Source organism: Bombus flavifrons, chromosome 16, assembly GCF_040668555.2.
Source record: "Bombus flavifrons isolate JBK064 chromosome 16, iyBomFlav1_principal, whole genome shotgun sequence".
NCBI classification, from domain to species: domain Eukaryota; kingdom Metazoa; phylum Arthropoda; class Insecta; order Hymenoptera; family Apidae; genus Bombus; species Bombus flavifrons.
The window spans coordinates 8,254,073-8,274,965 of NC_138457.1; the positions used below are offsets into that span (position 1 = coordinate 8,254,073).

Below are 20,893 nucleotides of genomic sequence, written 5' to 3' on the forward strand. Positions count from 1 at the left end.
ATCATGCCACAATTTTGGCAACACTGATCGCACAAAACATACGCTGTGTTTAATGATCGAAAGCATTCTGAGAATGATATAACGATCAAGCAAATTATCGATTGTAAATTAATCATATTTAATTTATTCCGAAAAGTAATACCGAGAAAATTGAAAAATCGGAAAAAGATTTGGTAGGTTATGAATCAAGATTTGATAGGGAATTAGTCAAGCTTATTTTTGCTTCGAGTCTAGGGAAAAGGAAGAATGCTGGAAAGAAATTACGAAAGCACGAAAAGATTTGGTAAATTGGTCATAAATCTAGGGAGTTAGCTAAAATTATAAGTTTATGCTTGGAGATTAGCCCTCCCTCATTTTGTACAGGCAATCCACCTCCGAAAAGACCTGTTTAGGACAACTCTAAGGTGACTTACGATCTCTAAGCATGAAATCTAGATACGTATCATGGGGTCTATGGTGCATTACTCCCTAGCACGACCATGCTATAACGAACAATGTCAAGTCCTAAACGTACAACTCTGTTATACTACTAAATACGAAGGAAAATAGCTTCGAACACGGAAAGCTGTGTACATGAGTATATGGGGGACCTTTGATCGTGGCACGTGTAATCATGTTACTCACGTTTGAATAACAAGATAATGGAATGCTTATATGACAGTTTTATAACACAAGGAGAGGGTTAAGTTTGTTACTTGGTAGAGACAATTTGCTAAACGTAGTTATTTTGTTTTAGTAATATGTTTACTAATTGAGTTTGATTAAAGTAACTAGGGTGGTTGGATTTGTGCCCTGGAGAATTCTATGAAAGAATTTTATTTATAAGCTTGGCTAAAGCAACTAGGACTAATTGAAATTTTATCCAGGCAAACTTTAGGAGAATTCTGCCTAGAATAAATTATCAAACGCAAATAAAAGTTACTATTATTATCTTTTTATACAACTTTAGCTTACAATAATAGTGCTGCTATCTGTAGCATAAATAATTACGGACAGAGACTATATTAAAATCCGAATCAATATTTTCAAATTTATAAAGCAGCTACTTTCCAACCTTAAAATGAAAAAGACTTTGGTATTTCTCTTTGAGGTTAAGTACCGTGTAGCAAAATTATGAATACATGTTCAAGTAAGGAAACATTGCGGTACAGGTAAATTACTTCTGTGAATATCGCTGAGAAGTATTTCGTGTCACGAGCTCGACTACGGAACAGAATATTCTAAATTACGAAACAACAGAATAGTTCAGGAAGAAAGCGCATTCTTGCATAGTGCACGTCTGCAGTGGCTGAATACATAATCTATCATTTTCATTTGTAATCCATTCTAAACATATTAGATATAATTTCATTAGGTCTAATTAACTTTCGAAACTTTAATTAACCTCTCTATACTTACTTCGTTACAATAAAATCGTACGAAGGATCAAAAGTAATAATTCCAAATTTGGCGTCAGAACGAATTGAGGTTAGGAAGAAATTAAGATCAGGGTCGTAAGTATTATTATTCATTATTGGCTACTATACTTATACAATATACTAATGTACTAATGCTGGCCTTGAAGCAAGTTCGGATGCATATATATACCGGCGAATACATTTCTTCTGGCGAATACATTTTCCTCGATATTAATAATTCACGATACGCCATCTACCTCTTTTGTATTCTTATCACGTAGCGATCAGAGAAAATAACCAAGTTCCATACGAAAATTGCGGAGAATGATTATGCCTAACCAGTAAAATTTCGTACTTATGTTATATTGAAACTGAATAGGATTATATTAGAGTTATGGTAGAAACGTCTTTAATTTTAAACAGAATTATCTCCAATATAAAGATAATTTATCCAATCCTAGATGATCCTAAGTATATATTCTAACTATATAATTCGCAACTATAATGTTAGAGACTTTAAACATTTTTTTACTACCTTTTTAGTACTTGGTCCTACTAATGGAAAATCCTAGGCTGAGCTATTGACCAGGCTGAAGAAACTTTTTATTCTGTTTTCATAGAGAAAGGCGTAATAAAATTATTTGATAAACGTTAAAGATGAACAATGTTCTTTAGGAGAAATTCTTTATAAATATACGCAAATCCTGCCTTCAAATTTTGTTAAATTTCCTAACCTATAAAGTATCGCGTAAACCACTGTAGGCTCTATAGGTAATATAATCTAACCTATAAAATTACATAATTGAGCGTATAAATTCACAGTCAATCTACCGCAACTATCCAGTATTCGCTTCCTCAAATAGCCACGAGCCATAATTCCGTAAGATCCCATTAAAACCCCATAAAAGAAGAAAAACGCGAAGAAACTGGCGATAGAACTAAAGCACTCACCGGTCTGTACGAGCTTGAGCGCGGCGGCATTGTGCTGCTTGAGCGGCTCGCTGAGCCCCGGTTGTATGAGATCCTTGAAAGGATTGGCGGCATCCTCGCCGGCGCCAACGCGACTGTTTTGCATAGTCCTGGCGTGTTGTTCGCGACGAGTACCCTTCGCGACCTCGTGGCTACGCGGAGCCTCGTTACGGCTCGCTTTTCTTCTACGTGTCTGTCCTCGTTCCTTTCTCCTTTCTTTCCACTTCTTCGAACTATTCAGCCAACTTGGTGCTAGTGGGCGGTCGTTTCTCTCGTTGACAGCGATCACGGTCACCTGACAACTCGGCCGACGATCTCCGGTCAACACTGGACTAGGATCACGGTCTGGGTTCTCATAGATACGCAACAGCTCGTCTGCCGGGTAGATGACGTACATGCCCAGCCGATGGTGTGCCGTTCGCCCGATCGCGCGTCCAATCTGCCGGTTCGCTGGTTGCCGTGGCTGCTGCCTCCTCCGCTGCTGCTCCTGCTGCTGCCGCGTTTCTCGGCTGAGCCAACATCGCTGCCCGCCAATTCATCGTTTATGAGTCCGCCGCGAGTCACGCTGCCAGGCCACGCGAACAGTCGCATCTTCTTGGCACGCGAGCCACCCTCGATGTCTCTACGGCCGTTACGTTTCTTTGCAGCTTCGTGACGACGTGGCAGCAGTTTCCCTCCAACCTGGTGAATCGGTGCTTCAACGCGTATTTATGAGAGTGTGGTGCACTGGAGATTCGGCTACTAGATGGCCATCGGTGGACCTTGGTTGTTGGTCTGTAACAAAGAACACGACTTGTTAATGGGTTTCAAGAGACTATGACGTGATCTACGCAGTGACCATACTAAGGATGGAAGGTGATTCTTTGCTGGAAATGGTCGGTTGAAAGCTCTGAAAATATTTTGGACTCCTATTTGAAGATATACTTGGTATTTATGCTGGTAATATTGAAAGTGGAAAGTGATTCCTGACTTGGAATTGGGAGGATTGGAAGCTTTGCCAATACCTTGAAGTCTAACTCGAAGTTGCACCTAATGTGTGCACAAATCATATTGCAGATATGACGTAGACCAGGCTCTCTATGAGATGGAAAGTAATAGCAGCCCTGGAACAGGGAAGATATACAGGGAACGTTGGAATCTTTGGAAATTTGGATTCTAATAGAATTGGTGTATTACTGTGATAATTTGTGTGTTGACTGTACGGGAGATCTGAATGTGAATAATCCTATATTGCAGTAGTTGGTATATTGTATATATGAGAGACTGAGTATGGGGTCAGTCAGTTTTTCTCATTTTTCCATAGAAGAATTATGGTCTTACTTATATCATAAAGAACGTGGTCAACTGAATATTTAGGTGTTTATGATGACAGTGAACATTTTCAGAGTTGGGCATTTACTGTGACAAAGTATTAAAGATTCATGAAAGAGACCCTGTAAATGGATGATCATTTCTGGTCTAGAGTACAAAAGAGTGGTTTGTTACCAACATGACTGGCTTCATAATTAATACTGTAATACCAATGAATGTTAATAGAATTGGTCAATTAATTTGGCGGGGTCATAGCAGTAATCTACTTATGGAACGTTATAGTTCATCACCAGTAAATTTGGATTAACAATCATTACTAGGTCAGAATCCTTCCCTCCCAACTCAAACAATGTCAACTATTTGGAGTCGCCTATTACTGGCTCGACTACCTCATTCCTTAGTCATACCGTGTCCCTATATAACACTCTAAATCCTGGTACAGCTAATGGCTGCACTGTACTTTGCTTTAATGTTGCTTATTCCAATCTTCCATCTAGGTGTCTCTGTTCTTAAAAGAGCATAGATAGGATTTTAGAGAAATTAGCATTTAGTGGATTTCATAGCATTATTTGCACAATTCTCAATGCAAGTTTCTACGTTGTTTCTATGTTCTATTGTTTCATAGTTTACCGTGATTCCTCAGATTAAAAGTCTGTTTTCGATCGTAAAATATGTAAAACCTCTTTAAACATTCGACGATATTTTCATTGACGTTTTCCAGGCTGCGATCTAATTCAGTATTTATTTAAGTAATCGCTGTGCCACGGTAACGGTTCATGAATTATTAACGAACACCCGTTTTAACTTTGTTAAGGCTCAGCCGTTTGTTCCACGGAACGAGGAGCGCTCTGTTTACAAGGTAAACGACTTATTCAGTGCGTCTGAATAAAGACGGGAAACATCTTCTTATTTCAACTTGAGGGGACGCGGACGTCGTGATGTAAATGGTCCCTAGTGATTTAAATCTAATTTCAATGTGTCTTTTCCTGCAGGATGGAATACGTTGAATTCATTCAGATTGCAGTCTCGTTTAATTGCATACTCGACTTCGTTCGAAGACTACCGCCACCCATTTACAGTTGGAAAATTTCATTTTTATATCACGACCACGTATTTCCATCTTCTGTCCATATTTCACTTTTTCACATTACAAACGTTGCCCATAGTTTCGTGATATAAAAATACAATATACAGGGTGGTTGGTAACTGGTGGTACAAGCGGAAGGGGGGTGATTCTGCGCGAAAAAAGAAATCGAAAATATAGAATAAAAATTTAAAAAATTAAAATTTTAAAAATTTTAAAAATTAAAAAATTAACGTCAATCGAGACAACGATCTACAGTGAGATCCGTTATAACGAGACGCGATGAAGTGCACGCGTACCGAGCCAAAATTCAAAGTCGATTTTCTCGAAAACAAAGCCTCGAACGAAAAATTTTTATTCTACATTTTCGACTTCTTTTTTCGCCTAGAATCGCCCCCTTCCCGCTTGTACCACCAGTTACCAACCACCCTATATTTTTTGTGAATGGTAGACAAAATTTTCTTCTTATCCTTCGAAAATATATTTCTATCTCCATGTGCATTCACCTAATCTAAACCTAAGGACATTTTTCTGTGATTAAATATGTAGTATCGTAAATATAATATTATATTGATGAGTGGATTGTACAGATGTTGATTAATCACAATAACGTATTATCGTCACAACGGATTCAACTCTCTCTCTCCCTCTCCCTCTCTCACGCGGACCACACTCTCACGACAACGCTGGCAACACTCTCACTTCTTGATTTGCACTCTCTGACTCCTCAAAATGGTACTGCCCGCCCTTCGATCTTTTTTTGTCTTCTCTCGGAGACGACCCCCCACTACGCTCGGGTCACGCCACCGTTCGCGCCTATGGTTGCGTATGCACCTTCCGCCTGTGTGTGGAGAAAACGGACCGAAAGCGAATCGACGTTTCTGGAACTATACGCTGGTCGCTACATTGTATGCATTTCGCCAGTCCTATACGACGATCTGTCTGCGGCAATGCATTATACTATCCCGATATCTTTTAGGTCTTTTGTCCACGATACTACAAATATGGGTACAGCTCACATCGACTAATATTAAATTTCCCATTAAAGCATTCACGCACAGTCACTAGGGAAACTTGTCCATCTGTCTGTATAAAAAATTCGTAGCACTACAGAGAAGTTGAATCTATTGATCAATCTAACGTTCTGATGTTCCTTCTTTTTTTTTTTGATGGATTACGTACCTAACATAATCTGTCGTATGACTGCGCAGTCACAGAAACGCCATAAATCGCGCTGAATTTCGAACTTTCTTATATATTCGTCTCCAGGGCTATAAATAAATAAGTTTACGAGGTATTATGTCAGTTTTCCTTACTTGTTTCCTTACTTTTCTATACTGTCAGAATATGGTCAATTCGTAATTTTCCGCAGAAGCTTTATATATTTACGATGTTACATTTTTGAAGATTTGAATAATTTTTTTGTAAAATATATGGATAAAGTTATGTTTGTGTATTTTCCATTCTTGTTTCTTTGATATGCATTTTATTTCTAGCCGTCTGTAATTTTTCCGTGAAACCTAACCTAACTCAAGGAAAGAGATTCAGACCTAACATAACCAACTACTTTGATTATTTACAGAAATAACATAAATCGCGTTTAACTTTGAATGTTTCTCATAGACTGAACAGTACAGTGCACTTAGATCACATTCACCGTATCTGGTTTTCCTCATTTCCGTATAGTACACTGAGATACTTGTTGCTGAGATCTAACCTAACCTAACCTAACTGAGTGATTTCGACGTTCCATTTTCAGACGAAAAGTTTTTATCGGCCGTTCTACGGATGTTCTTCGAACCTCAGAGGATTAATAACGCTGTCGTTGGATTAAGATGGTCGAGCTAATTCCCCTTAAAAGATTATTTTCCACGGCGGTGAAAAAGCTGCACGTATTAAATTCCAGCAGATAAGCTCGACTCCTTTTAAGTAATTGAACCCAATCCTGGGGTAAGTGTGAACGCTGATTATTCCTTTTTCCACGACATTCTTCGCCGAGAGCTATGCAAATTGCGATAAGCCATTTTGTGCAATTAACACGTCCCATCTCGAACACGCTTTTCAGTCGGAACAAATTATGGACTTCGATGAGGGAACTTCTAAGAGAGTTTCCGACAGCTAGGCTCTCTTTGTTCCTGGTTTTCAATGGTTTCAGACCTGTTTGAAGCTCTGAGTGTGAGAGAATCTACATGAATCCGATTCGTGTAATTATAAGTTCCGACGGATATGGAGATTGTTTTTAAAATATTCATATTTCTTCTCAATTTATACGGAAAATAAATCAAAGTTACGTTATTTTATATTATTAGGACATTAACATTAGAATTTATACTTATATTTACATTAAAATTTATATTCGCTACGTAATCATTATTGTAGGTTAAAATCACGTTATTAAGAATTATTTTATAAGTATACTCTGTGTGCATATAACAGATGTGCAAACCATAGAATGATACTAATTCTTATGATCTCACAAAAAATTACTATTTTTCCTACTAAATTAAGATACTAATTAAAATACTTATTCGAGTGTAATTACTATAACAAGCCAACATTGAAAGACAAATAGGTTAGGAAATACTTGCTAGATCCTAACCTAAATTAACCAAATTAAGTTAGGTTAGATTAGATTAAAATACCTTTTCTCTTATCTAGAGACGAAGTATAAAATCACTTTAATTATATTAAGACATAAAATTGTTCTTATTTGTTGATGGAATCCATCCAGTTTAATAAGGTTTGCTAAGGTTATTAACCCTTGATCTCTTGAGAAAGGATTCATCTTCTTAGAAATCTCGTTGTTCGGGGATGATAAATTCTTTCGCGACGAGTATTACGATTTTGCGTCTTCGTCTTTGATACCAATAGATACAGCCAGGTCAGGTTTTCAGAGTCTAGTGATTTTTCTATACCGACTTTATAAAGAAACGCTCTCAGACTCGATAAACCAGCGATACCTTCATCCTGCCTCTCCTTTGTAGTCGCTTTTCTTCCTACAATCGTTCTTGCTACGATGATAGAGCCAAAGGATTCATCTTGTTTCCTGTTAATTGCTGACTTTAACGTCTCACGATGGCTTCCTTCCACTATTTCCCTCCATTTCCGTAAGATTTTAAAAGGTTTATTCAAATACAACTTCTGGTGTGTACGTTCCCACTGTAATCCCACTCTTATATCCGGTACAATTTTAATAAAAATGTATTTTCTCATAATGCTTCTCCTTTGAAGGCCGTGTGGAAAACGATTCTTTTTAAAGAATCATAAGAGGTCCATAGAATAATAACTGGAGACCCTTTCTTGATAGACAACTTGATTCAACCCAGAGTTTCCATTTGCATCTAGTTAAATTTCAAAGATTGCTTGAGAATTCACTTTCTCGCAATGACCCGTGGATGCTACGATAATGTTAATTTTCTCATTAAAATTTTGAGCAATTTACGGAATTATACACGGAGGCCATTTATTGATACTTTATCTGGCTCAGTTCTCAGGTTTTTTAATACTACATACATAGATGGTTAAACTTCAAAGGGCGCTCGAAAAAATATAATGTAATTCACTAGCTGGTAATGCAACACGCGGCTGAAATCGGACAGGACTTTAACGCGCCTCGAGACTTCAGAAATCGCGTTACTATATCGAATTAAAGAGCAGCCAGCCGACGTTTTATTCGATGACCGAATAATTGGAGCACTCGCTCTCAATTATCCCGCGCTTTTATCCTTCCCCCCACCCTTCCTCATTCTCAGCTTTAGCGTCCAGAAATCCCCGATTGCTTTTTTCGATAAGCGTTACCAACTATCGTTCGTCGACTGTCACCAATTTAAGGCGGAAGTGATAAGTAGTCTAGAGATATTAAATAAAATCCCTAAATAATGTCCTACCTCTTAAATGTTTTCAAAAAAAAACTCTGTATGCGGGAATAAATTCCTAGAACTTCTCTAGGATTTCAAAAATGTCATTTCTAGAATGTCAAGAATTTAAAACACTGATAAATTCAGGCTTCTGTGAATTTTATATATTTGAGAAGCAATGGTTCCAGAAATTCCCCTAGAATTTTATTTGTATATGAAATTCTGTTATTAGATGCTTAATTGCAATGACTTTCATTCAAAAAAATTACAAATCACTTTCAGTAGACGTAAAATAACTTTCATAGAAAAGTGAAAAGATTTTTCGTCCAAGAAAATAATTCTATAAAATCGAAGATTGGAAAGAATCTTTTCGATCAGTTAATTAATTAGAATTAATTTTTAATCAACTTTAACAACACTCTACTACAATTTTAATATTATGACAACAGTGACAAAAGGGTAGAAACGTAATAATATAGAAAACTAGAAAATTTTTACTAACCTTTTGATCATAACCTCTGTTTCATTCAACGTAAAATAATATCGTGCCGCGCAGTGAATAAAAATCCTGTTGCACAATAGAAATCCAAAACACAATACACTCGGAATTTAATTTCGCGAACCAGATTGTAGGAATCACGAAACACTCTTTTTTTTTAAACGTGTTCTCGTTTGTTTAACGCGACGATCCGAACCGAACGGAGAGAGCAAAACAACTAATAAAAGAGTCTTAATCGAACCGTGCGAATTATGAACTTGGTGGGTCGAAAATATAAGATCAAATTTTTCCCTCATCGGAATTTGTCGACCTAGACAAAGAGAATCTTTCCACGCCTGACATAATTCTAATTTCAATCATCGACAACTGGAACAATGTAGAATAGGAAACGGAAACGATAACCGGAGACAGTAAATATCGATGAATATCGATCGAACTTCCATTATGCGAGCTATGGCGGGATTCTCTTACAAATTACATCAGCGGAGAAAGGTTGATCTGGAAGTATTCCGTGAAATGAAGAGGATTTGAATATCACATCAATCTTTTATTCATTTTTAATAATGGATCATTTATTTATGTTTAAATGTAGCTTCGAAATGAAATAAATAATATGTAGATAATAGAATTAAATAAATTGTTTGCAGAGAATTTTTTCATGTAGAACATAATAAAAAATTATGCACTATCTATTAGCTATATTATCTATATCATCATATTGTCTCTACAAATTATATTATTTTATTATCTAGATGATTTATATAACGTAATACAGTTTGTCGAATTATATTCTATAGGAGAAAAGAGATCTAAAAAAATTTATTTACAATTCAAAACAACATCGTTAATATGAAAAAGATTTCCGTTCTAATCTTTTGTTGCAATAATAAAATGAAAATTTGTTATTCTTATAAAATATTCGGATAAAAATATTTCACTGGAATCCTCCACAGTAATTACCATTGCTAATAAAACTCCACAGAACATAATTAATTATACAGAGAAGCTGGAAATGCAAATAATCTAGTTTTATACTTTTATACATTATAAAACTATTTATCAACCGTTGCAATTAATTTCGGCTAAATGGTAATCCAGATCTATTTATTATTCGGAATATTATTAAACTCTGCCTCAGGAAGTTGTTGGCACAAAACAGGGAACAAATTGAGCAACAGCTCGACAGTATGCTATTAAAAAGCCGATACCGGTCCCACTTCCGATCCAAACCGACACGTGTAATGGTTTTAGACTTCCCTCAACTAATTAAACTTCCCGCCCAGTACCCGAATTATCCTTTGTTCGTGTCACGTGACAAAAACTTGCCATCACAAAGGCTACGAGCTTTCGATCCGTTTAACAACTCTGTTTAACGTACATCGATATACCGATATAGAATCGTGGTTACTTGAAATTTGCTTGTTCATCGGCTAAAGGTGTTTCTGTGGTGATTTTGCATAATGGTTCGAATAGGGAAGTGAAGGCTGCGGTGAGTCTAAAATACTTTTTCTACAAATGATCATTTTCGTGCGTTCTCGACACGTTTGCGTGATCTATGCAAACTTTTATTCATTGAATTTGTTATTTTCTTTGGTTTTTTAAAGCAGATCTAAATGTGAAATATCTTTATATCTTAGTGATTCATATTAGCCCGTTGCTTTTTTGGCTAATTAATTAGAGTAATTAATCATGCCAATGATATGGTGTGGCTGGTTTAACCTATATACGTACATAATTTCATGTTATCTTTCTTCTACAAGGATTTAGTCTTTTTTAAAATAGACAGATATAAAATTCTTTGGGATCTCTTAACTGTCAATATTGATGTTATTATATATGTGAATGTTTAGATATTAATAATATAATTGAACAGATATAAGAAAAATCTCATTTGACTTGAAAATTTAAAGATTAATAATCTCATCCTTTTAATTTAAATATAAAGATTCTTGAAGTATATTTAAATGTCTTCACTGTTTAAAAGCGTAGAACTTGTTAATATAAAATTTAATATGAAGTTCTCAGGGAACAAAATTCTTTGAAAGTATTATATGGAGTCTTCTAGAATATTTAAATATCAAAGAAAGATTAATTCTTTGGGAACAAGAGAGAAATATTCTTTGGGGTAGGTTGGCATGGTTTTAAATTAAAATTTACATTTAAATTTTCAAGTTCAACTGTTATAAATTCTTACTTTAATGAGATCTTTTTATATCATCTCTTATAAAACCAAAAGTGAAAAATCCGTCCACAATAGTGGCTATATATTTTTTTTACATGCTTATAGTGTAAGAAAAGTTAATGAGCAGGGATAAGAATAGAAATATAGTACAATGAGATTGAAATATCATAGTACAATGAGATTGAAATATCATTTTATAAAAGAACATAATTTACTGATAATTCAGATGATTTAAGTGAAAATAGGGGATATCTCTGGCCAGTTATTAAAAGTAAATCAATAGAGCACAATCTAAGACTGGTTTTGGAAATGAAACTCTATTATAACTGCATGAGCAAAAGCAAACTTATAGAACATGATTAATAGAACCAGACCAACAGAACCTGACAAGTTGAAATGTACAAGTATAATTTGATTAACAGAATTTCATTAGAAATTTTGATCAGAGAATTATATTCAGCTAGAGTGGATTAATAAAACATGGGGTTTGACGTGCACCGCTGTTTATTTACATAATGGAAATTAATCATTGTAGTTTAATCAATAACAATTAATCAACTACCACTTGAATTAGATTAACAAAACATATGAAATTGAATTATCATTAATCCCCACACTGACATTTGTTTAATAAGCGTATGTACGTAGTTACAATATTTGCAAGAATTTGTTTAGTGAATTTTTAACTATATTGTGTAAAATTTTCAATAAAAGCTATTTCGAATAAAAATGGATGTCAGATAAAGATTAAATGATATAAAAATAGACTGAGTGATATAAAAATAGGTTAAATGAAATGATATAAAGCTAATGTTCTAACGTTCCAAGCGTTTATCGTTTCGTGTATCGATAAGAATTGCCAGATAACAAGGGTGACGGTCTTTGAGGTGGAAAGTTGGACGGCCTGTATCGATTCGAAATTTGAAATGCTAATTTTCTCGTGCGGACGCCGATAATTTTATCGAAGTACGAAATAAACGATAGTAAACAGAACACTGAAAATTACATTGTACGAAATATCGTAATATTTTATGCGAACTTGGGCATACTTTTAAAACAACATTATCGATCGCCTTTTTACTAAAAACAAATATTAAGTCTCCATAATTCATGTTATAAGTAATATATTTTTATTTGATATATTTCTCTCTTATGCTTTCTTATCCCTTCTCAAAAAATATGGTAAGATACGCAGGTTTTAACGTTATTAAAAATATGACAAGTTAGGAGAAGACAGAAGGGTAAAACGAGGCTATTGGGGATCAAAGTTAATTTTACACATGCAGTCGGCCCTGTAATGGCGACCTTCGTCGCCTCGTTGCCGCGTGTAATGCCAACCTTTCTGTGCCAAAAGCGACACATAGGATAAGATTCTTTTGCCTTCGTCGGCCACGTGAACTCATCGTTCAAGATTTTATGCCTGCTTGATGAAAACCTGTCCTTTGCAACAAATTATATCCTATCAAACATTCTTGAAATTACATAGAACCTTTTTGTGTGCTACGTCCTATGTTGGCAGCAATTCAACTACGTTTTCGGCCATCTTTGTTTCGACGGAAAGAATCATCGTTACACCTGAAATTAAATAGAAATTTTCCGTGTTGCATGTATATTTTTATCAACAATTTTTTTAATCGAGGAGAACCAAATTTTAGTTGTAAAAAGTCAGTCTTATTTTTAGATTTGGACGAGTCGATACAGAGACAAGGTGACATTACTACAGTGTTAGTGAAGCATCAAAATGTTTCCTGCAACACGTATAATATATTCATAAAAGGTTTCTAAAAATGTTCCACTACTTCCACGAGCTGTCCAAGTTCGGCTGTATTTTTATTTGCTATTTTTATGCCATTGTTAGAGATCGGTATCATCGCGTAAAGGGGGTACCGTTCGACATTATAAATAATGACCGTCGAAATCGATAAACACAGGGATCGACTGGAAGGTTCGTGGTAGTAGACTCTTCGGAAACAATTGACAAACAATTGTTTGTCTTAAAAGAAGAAGAAAAAAAAACTAGGATCAATATTTCGTTTGAAAGAAAATAGGTTTACTGCCATCATAAATTTCGACGGCGCCCTCGAGATACACCCTCGATCCCATCTCCGATTCTAAGTCGGAATTGTTCCCAGAAAATAGTCGAGAAACCACCGACTATTAGTTCTTCCAAGCAATTGTTGGCTAAGAAAAGCTTCAGCCGTCTGGTCCCTACAGGATGTTTCAAAAATTCCTTGAACTTATTTATATGAATTTCAGAGAATAGTTGCAAAGAAATATAGAAATATAGAATATTTTAAAGTGAGTCTAAAGAAGTAGCTAATTATTCATTGCACCAACATTTTATTATTATGAGAATCTGAAAGGTACTGCCATTTCGCGAGATACAATTTTTCAGGTTTGAAAAGAAAATTAAGAAGGCAGCAAGTCCTTTGAAAGATAACTGTCAGGGTCCTACTAACATCTGGCTATATTTATTAAATATAATATAAGGTCTTCCTATAAGAAGAATTTTCATTTCATTTCAACTTAATTACTCGCTTGAAACTTAACTACCTGACAAGAAAAAATTTGTCAAGTGTGAAAACAAGTCACTAAGACGCAGGAAAGTTTCTAGTAGAAAACTGGTTACCTCTCTCTAACATCCACTTACTTATTTTGCTTAATTATTCATCCTACGACTATAACGTATTTATTACCAGGGCAATTTTAAAAATGGCGAAATTCGGGACGACAAAATTTATTATCAGGTTTGAGAAAGACGAAGGTCTATCGATAGACGATCATCTAACGTACCAACATTTGCCTATTTATACGAACAAAGTGGATCTGATCTAACGAAACTCTAGAAATTTGCATGGCAGAAGAATATTTTTTAGGAGGAAAAGAATATTCCGTTAACATCAGGTGCGCTGCTCTATACGTGTGCATTAACCAAGTGAAACTTTCTAGAACTCGGCATGAAAGGAATATCGTTGAAAAAAAAGACCGTAGCAAAAATGCAAGGAAGAGAAGCCATAAATGACAAAAACTTGAGATTGAAAAGACCTGTAGAGGAAATACAGGTCCGATGTTTGTCATTCGTCAACGAATTTCATGCTTTATTAAGTTCGTCGAGCATCGCATCAAAGCGTAGTCTAGCCACTGACGCAAGCAGAGCTCAAAATTTCCTGCTCGTCAAGCTATACAGAGTAGCTAAAGCTAGCGCCGAGAAGTTTTCCGGTTGGCAGAACTGGAAGGCCTAGCATTAACTCGCATTCGTTCCTTTACAATGCTAATCCTAATTTGCAAGTGAAACGGTCGCAAATCGGCTATTTCTGTGGTTTTACCCTCGTCTCATACCCTCGTTCCAAGAAATTTCGTTAATTCTTCATAGGAAAAATCCCCCCTCCCCATCAGAGAGATGCTTTAGTATCCTTTTCAAGGATTCTATCCGAGAAAAGTGGGACAGGGATTGAAACTTCGTAAAGAAACCCCTTTTCGGCCTTTTCTGAGACGTGCCAAGGAATTTCAGCTATAGTTGTCGGTCGATTATTTGTTTCTCATCGCGAAAAATGCTGTGTCTTTCGTTATTTCTTATTTTATACGTATTTCTAGAAAATGTTTAGTCGAATCGGTTAGCAAGTCTCTGGTAAAATTTGCAATTCACACGTGTCTCAATGGAAACTTAAAGTTTATCGATTAATTGTACCGAACTGTGTAGAAAATATCAGTCCTAACCTCAAAATGATCATCTTTGATCTAACAACAAGAAAAAGGAGCGTTCCTTTCCTGCAATTCTAAAATCCTTCGTGATTCACCTTCTAAATTCTACAATCTGCGATTCAGAAATAAATAGTTGCAAAAGTGAGTACGTTGGCAGCTACCCTGCCTCTGTTAATCGAATAACGTGTCAGTGTCCTAACCTCCAAATCTCCAATAACCTCCAATTTAGAAATAAACAGTTCGTACGATAAAAACGCTGCCAATTGCTTCGTATCTTTTAGTCGCGCGTCATCCTAACCTCAAAATAGAATTCCAGAGAGCGGCTGTTTACGTCAATTGGGATCGAACGTGGATCGCGGAATAATTTTATTATAGATTCGCGAGTGATTTGCACGGTTCCGTTCGATCGATTTTACGAGGGAAACCGAGAAACCGTGAGCATCGAATGCCAAAATGGCTAAAATTTGGAACAGATTCAGGGTGAACGACGAAAAGGTCAGTACGACCTCCTCCGTCCGACGTCTAGTAATATCGTTCCGGCTTATTCGCTTGGTTTTAATTTATCGGTATATTTACAGGAGTTGCTTCTGCACGCGTCGTTCCATGCCTGCCATTGTTTGCGCACGTTCCCAGATTTATTAATACTATACATCTCGTCGAATGATCCGACTGGGAAAGTTAAATAAAAATTGGTTCCTCTGGTCGAAAACTGGAAATTGAGCCGGATATCTACACCATTTGCGTGTCCTTTATTGGCTGAAATATTTTTTGCCGTCTCGTAAACACAATCAAATCGCGAATTACTGCTTGTACAGTTTCAAACTTCATCGATATCGGCCAATTTTACATATTCATGTTCCAACTTCAATCTTCGAATTTAATGACGAATTAAACGGAATCTAAATGGACAGGCTGAATGTTCGAGCATTTATGGAAAATTTAAACGTACAAAATGTATAGGACACGCAAAGACGTACGAAATATGCGTAAACAGATACAGGCAGTTGCAAAAGTTTACGCGTGTCCGCTAAATTTGAAATATCGTTGCGAAGAGTTTGTTTCTGGTTATATTTTTGCTTAGACGCGTGTTTTATAAACGCAACGCGATTTGTTCTATTAAATATGAAGATAAATATATTAAAGAGAAGCTCTCGTCGTATTTCCATGAAATCGTAAAAAGTTAGATCCAACATCATGTTAATTATCTCATGGACCTAAAATGTTCTTCTGGTATCGACGGAATTAAAAGTTTCGTAATTTCGTGTTAAGACTTCCGCGAGTTAGATCTTTTATAATTAAACAATTTTTCAAATACAAACATTTTTTAACGTTTAATACGCTTAATACGTAAGCGATAATTCCGAGACAAAGTAGAGTTAACTTTCGCAACGAACTGTACTTCCTACGATAAAATAAATATCCACTTAGCTTCTATTTATTCAATTACATTCATAAAGCTACCAATCTGCTTGAGCACAATCCTGTTTCAAAAGAATAAATATTCATCGAATACGGTAGATTTATATTTTTATTAATCACAGTCGACAAGTGTGGAAATTTATTAGGTTATCGAAAAATCGAGAATATAGGTTACGACAAGAACCCACGTTCGACGTACTCTCACCTATCTCCAACAGCGAATAATAAAAAGCCTTTTAATTAGAAACATGTTGCTTTCAAAGTTTATTGCTTTCCTTTTTTCTGTTACCTGTCGAACCATTTTGTGACTTAATTAAAAGCGTTTCCAAGCTCGTAACTCTAAAACGTAACAGTGCAACACTGTACCGTATATAAATTGCCCAAATGTGTCTAGTGATTTTCCTAGGGACTTTTTGTCCGACCAACAAACCAGTCGAAAAAAGAATGCTCCTACGCAAGGAACGAGTTCACTGTTGAAAGATCAGAGATCAGAGACGAGAATTGAAAAGCTTTTTCGCGGATTAGAATGGTAATTTCGAAGCCATAAATCATGACACACGCGAAACACTGCCAGGATCAAACGAAACCTTTTCGATGTTGCGTGCTCGGTCGCGATTAAGCAGATAATCCTATCAAATTTCATCTGGATATTAATCTCAGAAACAGGATTCGTTCTTAATTACGTAACCGACCAGGCGCCGTGATTTATCTGGCCAATGAAATTAATGGAATCACGTGTTTACCGATGGAATTGTAGCGAGATGTAGTGCTTGAAATACGACCGTACTATCTCGAGGAGAAAGTGTATATATTCATTGATGGCGAGATATCGTGAAATCGTAAAAATTAATCAGACGCTAGGATTTACATACTTCCAGAACCTGAAACGCTAATTTGGAAGATACATAGGAAGATAAGAGAGTCGAGGTCATGTTCAGCACACTATGCTATTCATTGCCAATTGTTTCTTTCTTTACAGTATAACAGTAATAAATATAGTACAGCACTTTTTCTTCTTCTTCCAATTGTCTGCTAAACGAATTGCAATAATTTCCACACTTTCTGAACAGGCATCTCTGATAGATAGCAGACCTGGGATGAGCAAGAGCTAATATCTAGCAAGTCACCGAGGTACCCTGACAAACGACGGTTAATTTCATTTCATTCTTCAGCGAATCCTCACGAGCTTGCAAGTCGAAAAAATAAGTATACCTCGACTACGTAAATTACATCACAACTTGGAATGGCTGTACGTATAAGAAAAGATCTCGGGCCATCAGCGTACCGCTGAGAATCGGTTGAGATCGCCGGCAAAAATTTCCATTTACACGAAACTGTCGCCAAACTTGGGATTATCCTCGACCAATAAATTTCAGAGTACAAACGCGATAGTCTCAAGCATCCTGCGAATCCCTACACGTGTCTACAATCGTTTCTCGCTACAGTGAAGCTCCGCGGACCTCCACTATCTGCCTGTGGCAACGAAAAACCTGGAAATTTCGGCAAAAACCAAGGGGAAAGAGGCTGAGACCCATTGTAGATGGAGAAAGCCGATGCTGCGGGCAAAAAAACAGGGCAAAGAAAGGGAAAGCGAAACACAGAAAGGCCATTCGACAGGACGTATCGTTGGTAAGATCCAACAGAGGATGGAAATAGGGTCTGACGATTCGATAACCGCTTTTCCTCTCAGCGAAATGCTGTTTATTACGCAACTAACTGCCTGCCAAGACTGTGGCTTTCTTCTGCCCATTCGTGTTCCCATAAATGGAGAGCAAAATGCTCACTGTGGATGCTACTTCTCCTTCAGGAGGGTTCGATGATTGCCTCTTACGGGCTGCTGAAGCCAGGCAATGGGGATTTTCCAGATACCCGTCGCTTATCCTCCAGCTTTTCCACAAACAAATTGAAGACGATGAACCTAATTCTTGTATATCAATGACTGGATCATACAGGACCTAACATTTCAGAATGATGATGATTGGAAGATGTATTATTGAGCATCTTTGATATTTTCAGGGGATAAGTCGAGGATGATGATATGAGGATAGTTGTTGCACGATATAGCTGGGTCGAAGAGGACGCAATATTTGACAATTTATTAACAATACTGAATTTGTTGGTTGCCAAATATATCGAATTTTTTGAAGATGAAAAACGAGGATGATTTCGATTCTTGCAAATTGATGTCCAAGTGAGCGTAGAAACGTAGAAACTGCCATGGAAAAGAAGCATAATTGACTATGATCATTCTCGATACAAGGCGCGCACATGCACGTGTTATTTTCTGTACAAAGATCACTCGATCGTAGAATTTCGACATTGCGTATAATCAGAACAAAGTCTCGTCATAGATCTCGCGTCTTTTTCAAAAACAGCCTGTCCGGTAAATATTTGCGTTACTGACATTAACAACGAGTAACATTTATTATTAACCCAGCCTCGTGTTTAGGATTTCGATCGATGAAAGATTAAAGAGACGTCTGAATTTTACACGACAGCTGTAACTGGCAACGTTAAACACACTGTGCGAGCTTCGGAACGAGTGTGCCCATAAATAGCACCTGTTCTATTAGCGGAGAATCTACAGGCAGACAAACGCGTCCCGAGCATAGAGCTCGATGTGCACTGTCCTTTATAAATACGTGGACACCTCGGTAGCTTTACAACAACAATACGTGCACAATTTCTACAATTTGTATAAATGTTGTCAAGGTACAACAATTAATGGCAAACCGAGATCAGAACCGGTGCTCGCTGTCTTCTTCTGCAGTCCACTCGTGCGCATCATGTGAAACACAAATTGTCTATTTCAAATCTTATTGATGGCACGTTAAAATGAACTGTGCATTTCATTTCCTCATTTCATTCGTTTCAACATTTCATTTCATTCATATTAGTACCTAAATTAATTAGCGCTTCATTGTCACCTAATGACAAAACCCTCAATCACTCAGTTGCCAACACAATAGATGAACTGTGCATTTCAATTCTTCATTTCATTCGTTTCAACATTTCATTTCATTCATATTAGTACCTAAATTAATTAGCGCTTCATTGCCACCTAATGACAAAACCCTCAATCACTCAGTTACCAACCCAATAGATGAACTGTGCATTTCATTTCTTCATTTCATTCGTTTCAACATTTCATTTCATTCATATTAGTATCTAAGATTAGTTAGCACTACTATATTAGGTTGCCACTTAATGACGAAACCCACAATCACTTAGTTGCCAACCCAATAGATGAACTGTGCATTTCATTTCTTCATTTCATTCGTTTCAACATTTCATTTCATTCATATTAGTACCTAAATTAATTAGCACTGCTATTGGGCCATTTTACAAGTAAATTTTATCGAGTCGCTAGAATGGAAGAGATCCCGAGTCGTTGCATTTGTAACGTTGAAACAACAATGTTTGTGTCAACGGGAAGCAAATGACTACACACTTTTGAAGAGTAGTGTACAGAGGGAATAGACAAATAACCGAGGTAGACACCGATCGAATCGTCAAGAACAAAGACCACTGTGGCTGCGTTCTGTCTAGAACTGTAAAAGCGGAAAAAGTTTCAACTTCCAGTGGAATTAGATTTCACAACTTGAAAGCAGTCTGAGACTGTGTCGGCCGATGGGAATCGCGGCAACTCGACTTTGATCGAGCGTATAACGCCCAAGAAGAAAAAGGAAACACAGTGAATATTGCAGGGTTACAGCTAGACCTGGCGACTCGGTTCTTCTCGGGTTTCCAAGTTGTAGAAACTTGGTCAATCGACACAGGTCGAAGTGGTTAAATATCTGTTTTACGATCTCAGGCGACGTGCAAAATGAGTTTCGAAAATTGAAACGACACATTTTCAAAAATTATGTCAGCCAGAAAAATATTAAAAATCTCATGGAAATCGATCGATGCAGAGACAAGCAACATGAAAAAATGTAGACAAAAACGTGGACTTGTTACGGTTGTGGGTCGAAAGTCGTAGAAAATCGTGGTTTTTATCGTTTTCAACAGTTTGTAGCTCGTAGCAACGTTAACCGATTTCGATGAAATTTTCACTGCAAACCCGGATGGAAAAATTGGAAAAAGTAACCTTTACTCTCTTCTTCGCGACTGACAAGTATTGCATTTGTTTCGAAATTTTGTTTGCGCCTCATCTAGTCGACGATCCTTGCAGCCTCTCGAAAAATATTGTCATTGTTTGGTGCAATTTTTTGAAAACGTTATTTCAAAAGCCTTTTCAATGCTTTCGTCAGTCGCTTTGTATATCATCAGAGGTAGAATACGCGTTGTAGATTTTTAATAGGCGAAACAAATCTCTGTTTAATCGTTTCGATGGAAATATTGGGTTACTGGCAACTAAGTGATTGCAGGTTTTGTCAGTACCATCTAACGACAAAATCCGCAATCACTTAGCTGCCAAGCCAACATAACCTTTATTTTTCAACATGTTCCGCTTCGCCAAATTAATTTGCT

At 36.6% G+C, this 20,893-nt stretch overlaps 1 protein-coding gene across 4 annotated transcripts in view; it reads right to left on the reverse strand.

Annotated features, from left to right (window-relative positions):
• The window catches only part of Stacl (SH3 and cysteine-rich domain-containing protein), an 80,157-nt gene that overhangs the window by 53,743 nt on the left and 5,521 nt on the right, over positions 1-20,893 (reverse strand). For 3 of the 4 annotated variants that reach the window (XM_069129712.1, XM_069129709.1, XM_069129711.1), the window contains exon 2: positions 2,349-3,140. In XM_069129712.1, the coding sequence (XP_068985813.1) occupies positions 2,349-2,763 (415 nt within the window). In that variant the 5' untranslated portion in view covers positions 2,764-3,140. Of the gene's footprint in view, positions 1-2,348; positions 3,141-12,788; positions 12,875-20,893 lie in introns of all 4 variants that reach the window. The other variant, XM_069129710.1, reaches the window with a different exon arrangement.